Source organism: Aquarana catesbeiana, linkage group LG13, assembly GCF_042186555.1.
Source record: "Aquarana catesbeiana isolate 2022-GZ linkage group LG13, ASM4218655v1, whole genome shotgun sequence".
Taxonomy (NCBI): domain Eukaryota; kingdom Metazoa; phylum Chordata; class Amphibia; order Anura; family Ranidae; genus Aquarana; species Aquarana catesbeiana.
In genome coordinates, this window is record NC_133336.1 from 45,273,585 (window position 1) to 45,286,164 (window position 12,580).

General features: G+C 44.9%; 1 protein-coding gene across 2 annotated transcripts in view; it reads right to left on the minus strand.

Annotated features, from left to right (window-relative positions):
• Positions 1 to 4,582: 4,582 nt before the first annotated feature.
• SOS2 (SOS Ras/Rho guanine nucleotide exchange factor 2) overlaps positions 4,583 to 12,580 on the minus strand; it is a 117,910-nt gene continuing 109,912 nt past the window's right edge. Inside the window, exons 21-23 of one of the 2 annotated variants that reach the window (XM_073609434.1) lie at positions 12,534 to 12,575; positions 8,990 to 9,105; positions 4,583 to 7,096 (exon numbers count right to left, since the gene is read on the minus strand). In XM_073609434.1, the coding sequence (XP_073465535.1) occupies positions 6,587 to 7,096; positions 8,990 to 9,105; positions 12,534 to 12,575 (668 nt within the window). In that variant the 3' untranslated portion in view covers positions 4,583 to 6,586. Of the gene's footprint in view, positions 7,097 to 8,989; positions 9,106 to 12,533; positions 12,579 to 12,580 lie in introns of both variants that reach the window. The other variant, XM_073609433.1, reaches the window with a different exon arrangement.

Here is a 12,580-nt window from a genome sequence, read left to right on the forward strand (position 1 = left end):
TTGGAGATTTTGACAGAACATCACTGTGCTGTCAAGAGCGGACGTACTAAGCGTACCGACGTGCGCGCACCTCTACCACCGCAGAATGGAGCTCCACTTTTGAAACGTGGCCTCTTCTCCACTTTTTTTTTTTAAAGAACTTTAATGTAACAAACATTCAATAGACACAACTCGTGGAAGTGGAGCTCTCACGTTTCCTGTAACATCTACATTTCCACAAGGGGATCTGGCTGCAGACTGGAGCTCCACTCTCCACAGGAAACATGTCACCTCCACAGGTTTTTTTTTATTTATTTTTTTTAAATTTAAATCAACTTTTTCATTGCCAGAGCTGTTTTTGCATTTTTTGCACACGTTTAAAAAAAATATTTTATGCCTGAAGATTACATAAACCCACCCCAAACAAATATTTTCTGAAAGCAGGCACCCTAGGAGAATAAAATAGTGGTAGTTCCAATTTTATGTTACTTGATATTACCGCAAAGGTCTACGACAGCCCTTAAAATTTCAGGCGAGTGGAAAAATGTTGAGGGCGAGTGTGCTTGGCCCAGGCGGGAGGCGGGCCGGCTCGGCTTGGGCGGGTCCACTTGGCTCGGGCGGGGAGACGGGACGGCTCGGCTTGGGCGGGGGGCGGGACGGCTTGGGCGGGGGGCGGGTCCGCTCGGCTCGGGCGGGGGGCGGGTCCGCTCGGCTCGGGCGGGGGGTGGGTCCGCTCGGCTCGGGCAGGTCCGCTCAGCTCGGGCAGGGGGCGGGTCTGCTCAGCTCGGGGAGGGGGCGGGTCCACTCGGGTGGGGAGGAGGGCCTTCTCATTTTGGGCAGGGGGTGGGTCTGCTCAGCTTGGGCGGGGAGGAGGGCCAGCTCATTTTGGGCAGAGGGTGGGTCTGCTCACCTCAGGCAGAGGGTGGGTCTGCTCAGCTCGGGCGAGGAGAATTCGGCCTCTTCTGTAGCCATCCGCCCCTTACACGATATAACAGTAATAACCTGCCCCTTGCAGAGTAGCGGGAGCATCTGGCACAATGTCATGGTCATTGCGCAGGAGCCATGTACAGCTGACTCACAGCTGTTCATCTTTGGCAGCTAAGTTGTGGTTCGTACTGCGCAGCACAGGGGGGCTCAGCTCGGGCGGGGAGTAGGGCCGGTGTCCTGTCGAGAAATGTCCCCCATCGGATAGTGTCCGCCCTATACTGCGCTTGCGCAGTACAGAGGACAATAGCGGCTGCTATTTGTGCGGGTCCCACAGCGGCACCACCCGCACAGGTGTGAACCTAGCCTGAAGCACTCAGAACCTGGGCAGCTGTGCATAGTAACCAATATGCTTCTAACTTCAGCTTGTTCAATTAAGCTTTGACAAGGCCATGTTCACACTGGCAAGACTTCCGATCTGACTTTGCCTTGCAACTTCGGTCTGCTTCCAGCGAATCGCTGTCATTGTACATCGGCTCGTACACAGCAATTTGTGGGCATACGCGTGCCCACTGGCCAGCCGAGGAGCCAATCAGCAGGTGGGGCGGACTTGATGTCCACCGCTCGCCCGCGAACGTTCCCTGCAGTGACAGTATTTATCGCATAATAGGGATCATGGATCAGTTTGAATACATCAAAATACTCAAAGAGGTCATGTTGTCTTATGCCGAAGAGGAAATGCCCTTGAAAATGGGTGTTTCAACAAGACAACGACCGCTAAACACACCAGTAAGTGAGCAGCATCTTGGTTCCAGACCAAGATTAAGGCGTGGCCAGCCCAGCCCAATCCCCGAATCTTAACTCATAGAATAGAAAACTTGTGGGGTGACATCAAAAATGCGGTTTTGGGGGTAAAACCAAGAAATGCAGAGGAATTGTGGAATGTAGTGCAATCGTCCTGGGCTGGAATACCTGGTCACAGGAGCCAGAAGTTGGTGGGCTCCATGCAACACAGATGTGAAGCAGTTCTCAGAAACAGTGTCTATACAACTAAATATGAGTTCACTGGAAAGCTAAATCTTCAAGCATTGTTCAGTTTATACAGTAAATGTTTGAGTTTGTAAAGAAAAATTCAGACACTACTATTTTTTTGGAAAAGCCTAATACAGTAATACCTCGGATTGCGAGGTGTGGGGGTGGCATTGATATTCAGAGCCGCTCGGATGCACTTGGAAACACTCGGTTTCCGAGTGCATCCAAGCGGCTCTGAGTGGTTTCCGAGTGTCTCCGGCAAATGGCAGCAATATAACAAAGAGTGAAAAACTTAAGGGGATCTGAATACTTTCCGTCCCAATGTATATATATTTTTTTTAATAGTCTGCCTTTTTTGTTTATAGCCCTAGAAAATAAAAAACCCAGTAGTGATCAAATACCACCACTCCGCATCCCTGTGCGGGTAAACATGGCCCTCTATTGGGAGGGGGGGGGAAAGCTTATGTACACCTCATGTGAACAAGGCCTTAGAACCCGTTATGTACTTTATTGGCTGCAGAGCTGATCGGTGTATTCAGACGGTGGGGGAGTCCCGTTGTTAGAATACAATGGACACAGTAGGGGTGCAACGGATCGTCACCGATCCGTGGCCGCGGATCGGCACACCCGCGGCCATAGGAAAGGCCGCGGCTTCGGCCTAGCTCCGGAGCGGCGGCCATCTTGGTACACCCGGCGGCGGCCGTTGTCTCGTCAGGAAGTGACGTTTCGACGCCATCTTGCTACACCCCACACTCCTGCACAGTAATGAGAGAGTGAGAAGGAGGCAAGCGGACATCTTGTTACACCCACCGAAGTTTTAGATTTAACAGTTACATTAAGGTAAATGTGAAAATCAGAGGTGTTCTGTCACATTTGCAACCATGTAAGGTCACTAGGTTTGCTGCTGCTTTTAAAATTTAACATCTAAACAGTCCGTCCGATCTACAAATACTGTATTTAAGCATATAAGCTCAGTTTTGTGTTGAAAATAACTGTGAAATCTAAAACTCTGGTGGGTGTAACAAGATTTGTCTTTTTTTCTTTTTTGCTGATCCGATCCGAAGATTCTGGTCCGAGGATCGATCCGATCCGTGAGTTTTTTGATCCATTGCACCCCTAGGACACAGTGGAGAGGATTCCTCCATCCACATCGAATATGAAGATTGGGGGAATCAGTTCAGTTTTTTTGTTCAGCCTTCTGGCTGAATGAAAAACTGAACCATGTGGCCAGCCTAAGACCCCTTTCACACTGCTGGCATTTTTCAGGTGCTACAGCGCTAAAAAAAGCGCCTGAAAAAAGCGACTCCATTCACTTCAGTGTGAAAGCCCAAGGGCTTTCACACTGGAGCGGTGCGATGGCATGGCGGCACAAAAAGTCCTGCCAGCAGCTTCTTTGGAGCGGTGAACTCACCGCTCCTCCACCACTGCTCCCCATTGAAATCTATGGGGCAGCGATGCGATACCGCTGGCAAAACGCCGCTCCGGCCGTGTTTTGCGGACAGATTTAACCCCTTTTTGGCCGCTAGCGGGGGGTTAAAACTGCCCTGCTAGCGGCCGAATGGCGCCGCAAAAAAAGGACGGTAAAGCGGCGCTAAAAATAGCGCCGCTTTACTGCTGACGCCGGTGGCGGCTCGGTGTGAAAGCCCTATAACTCTTTCACATTAGGAAAAGGTTTTGGCTAGCGTTGGGCTTTTAACAGTTGTTCACTTTGTCACAGTCCTGTCTCACTCTCAATAATGCACAACATCTTGATTTTACACTTTAACTCACACAACACAAATGAACTTAACCATCAGATTAAGACTACTGTAATTTATTACATCTGTTAAGAACACAGATACAAAGCACAGTAAAAGGCCACAGGACAGGAAATTGACGTGGCTTGTAGACATCTGTACAAACACTGCTTAAACCTGAAAAGTCATGTGATATCCCACGCCATCTGTCATTAGAGGCTCAGTTATATATATATATATATATATTTAAAAAAAAAATCAATGACTTAATAGTGAGTTGATGGAATTAATGAAGAACATAACCATAAGCAACAGTGGAATGATGTCAAAGCTACCAGATTTAAATAAAATGATTAATAAGTCCTCTGTTTCTGGCGATAAAACACATGAGCGGGCTTGTCCAATAAGGCGAAGAGCAATATGCAAAATAAGCAATCACCTCCCATTGTTCATTCAAGATGGTATCCAATAGTAATGGGTTACAGCGCTTGCACTATATTTTGGGACTTTATTCTGCCTTATTGTATAAAATCAATTTTATTGATCCTGATATAAATTTGCCATCTGGTTTCCCATAAATCTCTTGGCAACATTTATGAAAACCAAGGCACAGAAAAAAAAAAAAAAAATACATTTTGCAACACCTTCTCTTTTTCTTTTACACCCTTTTTCTAAAATATTGTGTGTCCCAAATAGGTGGGGTGGGGGGGCTGTAATAAAATTGGAAATCATTGAAACATGTTTGAATTTCATATCTCTACTGTACGAAGCGTTTGACCACTTTACATGATTCGCGTTTATGAAATATTCCGGTTGCCCATAGCAAACATTATGGCATTGGAAGAGTTTTGTGATGCAGGGTGATGCAAATACGTCTTCCTTTAGAGATGGTGTCTAAAAAAAAAAAAAAAAAAGGAAGAAAGGAAAATGTGGAAGTACTGCTTATTTCACCCAATAAGATTCCATCTGTCTTTTTCTACTGAAGAGCAGACTGAGTAAAACAATCATCTGGTTGATAGAGGGATCATTCAGATGGATGCCGACACCCGTACTGCATGCTCTTTTTCTGTGTCTGCATCCACCTCGGAGCTGCATGCGGGCAGCCCATAGAAGTGGATGCAGGCGCAGAGGCTGCACAGGCACAGCCGCTGTCGAAATTCAACATGCATGCAAGAGCGGGTGCACGGATCCAAACTGAATTTATAGTGTTGGCATCCTGACCACAGTGAGATTATTTATGGTGAAGGAACACTCCTTCAGTTAGCAAAAGGGCTGCCACCGCTACGGGCTTTTAGCAGCTCTGTTTTGGAAATTGACATCAACAATCGGCTATATACAAAGTGCAAGGACTGAATATTTTATAAAATAAATACTTGCATACTTTTTTTTTTTTTTTTTACTTCTAACCCCCTTTCATGCCATTTACAGAGAAAATTAGTTATGAAGATTTCCAAAGACCCAGCTTTACAATTAAAAACAGCCTGTTGGTGTATGGAGCTTTTAAGGTTTTCAGTCATGTCTATGCAAGATTACACATTACCCTCAGAAACAATTTTGCCAAATTTTATTTGTTCTGTACAAGGACATATTACAAAGGAGACCGCCTGAAAAAAAAAAAAAAAAAAAAAAAAGTTGTTTTTGGCTGCTTGTGGTCTTCAGAAGAGAAAACATGACTGACCGACTGAAGAAATGTATGCAGATTATATCCTCTGCTATTGATTCCCAACACACACCCGGTAGACAGCGGTTCTTTAATTGTACATTCGTGGCAGATAGCTTTGATCTCAGAAAAAGGCAACTTATGAGCACAATCTGGCTTTTACCTGCTAAAATAAAGGAAAAAAGGCACATTTGAACACACTGCATGCTTAATACTAGTCTTTTGATAAACAGTAGTGTTTTTTGTTTCCTTAGGTAGTGTTTGTTAACAAATAACCACGTAGTGCACTTAATGGGAATCTGATTATTTTTTTTTTTTCCTTTTCAATAGACATCGTCCATAAATGAGACTTGAGGGCAGCAAACGCTTGCCTGTTAAAAGCAAGCACATTGGTGAACGGAGCCATTTTGAAAATGTGGCCTACAACGCCAAAAAAAACCCAAAAAAACAACGGCACTCCTCCCAGCATTGTGGTGTCGCCGGCTCAGTTGCCTAAAAATTCCCATTTAACACTTCAGGCGACAAAATGGCTTCCTCCACTTGGTGTATAGGTAACAGGTGCACTGCAACCCCTGTTACGGCGTAAGAGGTCATAATGCCACTCCTGAGAATGGTTTGCTGAGTGGGCAAATGGAATGATGTAACCTGTCAAGATCCGCAGAGACTACAATGACAACATTGTATGTCCTGGTAATTAAAAAAAAAAAAAAAAAGAAAAAAAGGCCACTAGTGCTTTAAATAAAGTCTTCCCTCCAAAAAATGCACTCATTTTACCAAATATAACAATTTGGCTTAGTACATAGAACTGCAGTTTTAATGAATTGGTCTGTTGGAGGGTACAGTGCAAAACAAGTGTGAACAATATAGTTTGTATGTATATCTAAAAAAAAAAAAAAAAAAAAAAATTAAACATACAGCACTGTGTGTCCAAGACGAAGCAGAGACAGGTTTCTCCTGAGGCAGTTACACAATGTATTAGTGTTTAAAGGCCGTAGTGTGTGTAGAACAGTCCCTCCCCCGAGGAGTTCATTCCTGCGCATGCTGTTTTTGATCAGTAGCACTTTTAGTTGAAGAGCAATGGAGTTAACCCCCTTCCCTGGTCACACCGCCGGGCAGCACTTTTAGCCGTGCCTTGGTTAAACAAGGGGAAATACAGTGCCATATCAAAATAAATTACCAAAAAAAAAAGAAAGAATAGCTTGCCAAAAGTTCATTTCTGATCCCTATCCAGTGTCGAGGACTGTCATGGCTGTAGTCATTGCGGTGTTTCTGTATTTTCCAACAAGGTTAGTCTGTGCAAAGGAGGGTGGGTGAAGTCCCTTTTGTAAGTCTTTGGTGGCAGTTTAGGTAACTGAGGACTGGAGTTCTGCCGCGGTGGGACCGGGGGGGCCACTGCCTGTAAGAGGTTGCCGTGACTGGTGCTAAGCCCGCAGCAGCGACGTAGTGCTCTCGGGGATGGAGTGCTAGGAGGGGTGTTGGGAGAGTTTGGGACGGTGCTGGAGTCTCTGAACCAATCCTGCTCTCTGTGGAGGCGTCCCAGGGGTGGAGGTTGGAGGTTCAGGGGGCAGTTTATAAAGTGTTCTGGAGGACGAAGCGGGACTGGTGGCGGGGTGTCAGGAAGAGGATCTCTTGGCGGAGGAGGAGGTGGGCTGTGTAAAGGTCCATCAAAGGCCCCGGTATAGGCAGGAATTCTTGGCTGAATCTTTGGAGGTGGAGGCAATCTTGGTGGAATGGCAGGTGGGTCATCATCTGCTCTGGAGCTTGCCTGAGGTGAAAAGGAAAATGCAGCATGTTTAAATGTCAGAAAGAAGACAGAACTTCTTGTATCTATAACATAAGTAATGCAAACTAACCAAGTAGACAAAGTGGCTGTTTTAACCAGTAAAGTAACAAGAGAACATGTAAGGCCTTGCTCAGCGGGGGACCTGTCCGCTGATGCCTGATGAGGAGGCAGATGCCAGGTCCATGTCTACTCCGCTATGCAGAGCGGACACAGCCTGCTCTCCTCTATGGGGTGGTCGGATGGAAATCTGATTGTCATCCGATCCACTTGACAGATGGCGAATGTATCGCCATACGTCTGTTTTCAGCGGATTTCGCTGGATCGGATTCCCAGCGGGTGTTATCCTCCACCCCATAGAGGACAATGGGTGGTCCAATCAGGTCCTCCTGAAAAAATGGCAAGCGGACCCAATCGATCCGCTGGTGTAAAAGAGGCCTAAAGCTAAACTCCAGAAAAAGTCTAATACACAGCAAAAGAACAAAAAATCTTCAAAAGGTGCCTTTGGCGTTCAAAATAGCCCCACAACTATTAAAGCTCAACTCTAGGAATCATCTGTATTGCATAATTACATTGGTCAAACTTGGCACAATGTAAGTCTGCATAGCTCATACCCAATGATGGGCTGCTGGGGAAGCTAAAAAAAAAAAAAAAAATCACTGTAGTAGCTGGCATTAGCTGGTACAGTGATAGTTGCGATCTTCTGAGATCTTTCTGCTCAAGTTCAATGTGTTTCTTACAATAAATACAAGACGTTATCTGATTGGACAAGGACATCACAATCTCCACATTATTCAGAGAATGCCTTGTATTCACTAAAAATACAAGACATTCTATGAATGGAGTCAGTGCTGAGGGAGCGACCCCCTGTGCTCAGTGTGCAGAAGGGAAGCCACTTGCACAGAACTGGAATAGGACCCAGAAGATCATGGCCATCAACTGTAGAAGGTCCGACTGCTACAGTGATTTTTCAGCTTCCCCGGCGGCCCATCAGGAATGAGATATGCATTTTTTTGTGCCAAGCTAGACCAGCGTAAGTATGCAACACAAATCATTTCTGAGAGATACGAGTCTCATACGGGATCTTAACATTTAATGAACTTTTGATGGGTCAAGGTACAATAACGTCCTATGTAAACAGCTAAATACACTGCTGAAATACATATATGTGACTTGTCTTACCTGCCACATGATTTATATTTCAGTAAATAAAGACATGTTTAGGTACTTCTAGATTCATATAAATTACATGTAAGGTGGTATATTCCTTTAAAAAGAATTAAATGTATTTTTTTACATACAACTAGTATATGTGCCAGAATCTGATATCAGCCTCTGTCATTCCTTACAAAGCAGAACTTGGAAAGGGAGGAGCATCACTAGGAGCTAGTCAGGTACTACCACTTGAATGTGCTGACAGGAGGAAAGAGCAAAGTGAGCAGACGTTATATGTTCAGTGCCCTGCTGTCTTTTTATTGCCAGCGGGCTGAGGGCGGGGAGGCGATACCACTGTATGTCTTAACATGATTAAGGAAAGTGGTGTCACCCTAATGGCTAATGGAGTTGTCTGGCAGAGGTGTATGAATCATGTGAGTGGCTGGTTTGGAATACAAATCTAGCAGAACAGACAGTTCACATGTTTTTAGCTATTCACCTGCAGATTTCAATTCTTTGGCCCCATCTAAAGTTGTAAGTGCAAACATGAGATTGTGTTTCACAGACAAAAGAGATTCAAGGGGACGACAGAAAGCTTTTATGTTGTTATAAAAAGAAGGTGGCAAATTTAATGTAAGATGCAGATAATATACAGCTCTGATCGCAACAAAAGTTACTTCCTCCAAGTATCTTTGCCACCACATGGTGGTATATTGTACCTACCAAGCTAATGGAGTCCGGATCAAACTTCTTCCGTGGAGGTAATGGAGGAGGATCTCCTGTTCCTACTCCTAACCTGTTCAGGCTATTCAGGCTATTGCAAGAACCGAAGAAGGTCTCTGTCAAGAGAGTGGGGGGAAAACTGAGTGAAATATATATTACCTTTGTGTTTTGTTCACTTTGGTCTAGCATTCTATCTATCCAAATTCAGAGAATATTCAAACTATACAAGGAATACACTATACGGTCAAGCATCTGTGGACATCTGACCATCACACCTATATAAGTTGGATGGACATTCTATTTCAAAACCAAGTATTAATACAGAGAGCAAACACTGACCACCGTTTGGACCCCCAGCATCCTCAAAAAATTGCGCAGACCCCCAGCATCCTCAAAAAATTGCGCAGACACGGTACTCACTGACATCTCCTGCTCGCATCCACAGAGTGTTTGTATATATATATATATATATATATATATATATAGCAGCGGCACACGTCTTCAGAATCCAACAAGAGCTTTATTTGGCAATTAAAAAAAACATAGTGGGTCCCAACACGAACGTGTTTCCGCCCAGAGCGGGCTTTAACCATAGCTGTTCTGGGCAGAAACGCATTAACGCTGGGAAACACTACGTTTTTTTTTTTTCAACTATGACATATAATCTCTTGTAGGATTCTGAAGATGTCTGCCGTTGCTATATACTTTAATTAACCACTTCAGCCCCGAAAGGTTTACCCCCTTCCTGACCAGGCCATTTTTTGCGATACAACACTGTGTTAATTTACCAGACAATTGCGCGACCGTGGGACGCTGTACCCAAATAAAATTGATGTCCTTTTTTTTCCCCCACAAATAGAGCTTTCTTTTGGTGGTATTTGATCACCTCTTTTTTTTTTTTTTTTTTTTTGCGCTATAAACAAAAAAAAAAAAGACTGACAATTTTGAAAACAATATTTCTTACTTTCAGCTATAAAGCACATCCAATAAAAAAAAAGTAAAAACTAAAAACTAGAATTTCTTCATTCATTTATGTGAAAAACTTGTTGCATCTTTCCCAAAAAGACTCATGGCTGTATTAGATCAAAAGGGTGCTTCTATTAAATACTGAGCAAAGGGTCTGAATACTTAGGACCATGTGATATTTCAGTTTTTCTTTTTTAATAAATCTGCAAAAATGTCAACAATTCTGTGTTTTTCTGTCAATATGGGGTGCTGTGTGTACATTAATGAGGAAAAAAATTAACTTAAATGATTTTAGCAAATGGCTGCAATATAAGAAAGAGTGAAAAATTTAAGGGGGTCTGAATACTTTCCGTCCCCACTGTATGTGTACGTGGGGTGGTCCTTAGGCGGTTAATAAAGAGGGTTACCCCTTCCCCATATATGCAGCCATAACAGCATGTACTCTCCTTTTTACACATTTTGGAGTCTGTATAAGAATTTGTGCTTGGATATCACTACTGGACAAGAACATCAAAGGTGTTCAGTAGGGGTGCGCATCTTCACTGGTCTCATGATTTGCTTCGATGCGGATTATCTGGTCAAGGATCTGATTTGATTCCACGATGCATCACAATTACTGACATGCTCCTACTTCCGCTTGGGCCACCTAGGCGGCCCCTCCTCCCTGCAATCCTCTGGGACACATCACAGGTCCCAGAAGATTGCCCGGCTATGCAGGACAGCGCAGTGAGACATGCGCACCTGGCTGTGCAGCTGCAAGCTGTCACAGCCGGATGCCCACAGTAGTATTGCCAGCGCCGTGGACAGAGAATGAGGCTTCGGGTGGCCACGTCGCTGGATTGTGGGACAGGTGAGTGTCTTTTTATTAAAAGTCAGAAGATACACTTTTTTTTGTAGCTGCTGACTTTTAATAAACAAAAAATTTACTGGAACTCTGCTTTGAATTAAAAATAACCTCACTCCCTTAAAGCGGAGTTCCACCCAAAAGTGGAACTTCCGCTTTACGCACTCCTCGCCCCCTGACGTGCCACATTTGGCATGTAATTTTTTTTGGGGTGGGGGAGTGTGTCCTCTTTAGTGGAACTTCCTATCCCGGGCTGCCTAGGTGACTCCTCTCGCCCTAGGCGGCCCCTCCCTGCCAGCGATCTTCTGGGACACAACACAGGTCCCAGAAGATTGGCTGGCCAATGGCAGAGCGCAGTGTGCGCCCGGCCGTGAAAAGCCCTAAGCTGTCACGGCTGGGTACCACTGCCCACAGTATATTTGACGGCGCCGAGGAGAGGAGGGGGAGAGGAACGAGGCTCCGTGCGGCCACATCGATGGACCGTGGGACAGGTGAGTGTTGGTTTATTAAAAGTCAGCAGCTACACTTTTTGTAGCTGTTGACTTTTAATAAACTAAAAAATGGGTGGAACTCCGCTTTATGGAGTGCACTAATCCTGTGCACTACAGGGTACAGGAATTCACGCACATGGCTGCTGGGAGGTCAGGAGGGATTAGAATCCACAGCAAACAGCCCTGTGAAGTTCCCTGTACTACTATCTCTGTGCTGACAGTTCCACTGGGCTTCCCTGTTTGCACCTTCCAGCACACTAGAAGTTAATACAATGGAATGTGCAAACGGGAAGCCAGGGAAATGTCAGCACAGAGCATGTGCAGGAGGTGTACACATTTGTACTCTTACTGCTGTTAAAATACCTGTGTGGTAATAACTGCAGAGTTATAATCCATTAAGTGCCCACCGCTGTATGTGCTTTTTAAAATATATGCAGCTTCATACCTCATTTCTTAGTCTGTGAAACTGTATATGTCGCTCATGTGACTGCCCGGCCCGCGTCTCTCGTCACGTCAGTGGGAGTTCTCAGCCCTGCCCACCGACTGTAGCTATCAGATCAGAAGAGAGGCCAGCGGGGCTGACATCAGGAGAGATGTGAGACGAGAGACGTGAGACGTGAGAGGAGAGGTGGGCCGGGCCAGGCAGTCACATGAGCGGCATATACAGTTATACATAGACTAAGAAATGAGGTATAAAGCTGCATATATTTTAAAAAGCACATACAGCGGTGGGCACTTAATGCATTATAACTCTGCATTTATTACAAAACAGTTATTTTGACAGCCATGATCGGAGCGCTCTCCCGGGAGGGGCGGGGGAAGTCTGGATGACGTCACACCCGACATCGATTTTGCCGGTCGCATGCATCGATGCCGCCTCGGGGACACCCGAATCACGATGCATCGATTAAATTCTGCACCCCTAGTGTTAGGCATTTTTAAGGTGAGCACACCAAACCATGTATTTCTGGAGCTGGCTTTGTGCACGGGTCATGCTGCAGAAAAAAAAAAAAAAGCCTTCCCCAAACGGTTGCCATAAGGATCAAAGCACAGAATTGTCTAAAATGTCTTTGTATTCTGTAGCATTAACAGGACTCTTCACTGGAAACAATTGAACTCAATAATTTGGAGGGGTGTCGAGTCCACATAATTTTGGCCATACAGATAGTAGTTGTAATACTCAGGTGTCCACAAAGTTCTGACTGCAGTGTTTAATAAGAATATAAAACGGATATATACTTACTGGGTGTCGGCAGAAGAACTTGGGCAAATATGCTGTTGCTGCCTGCT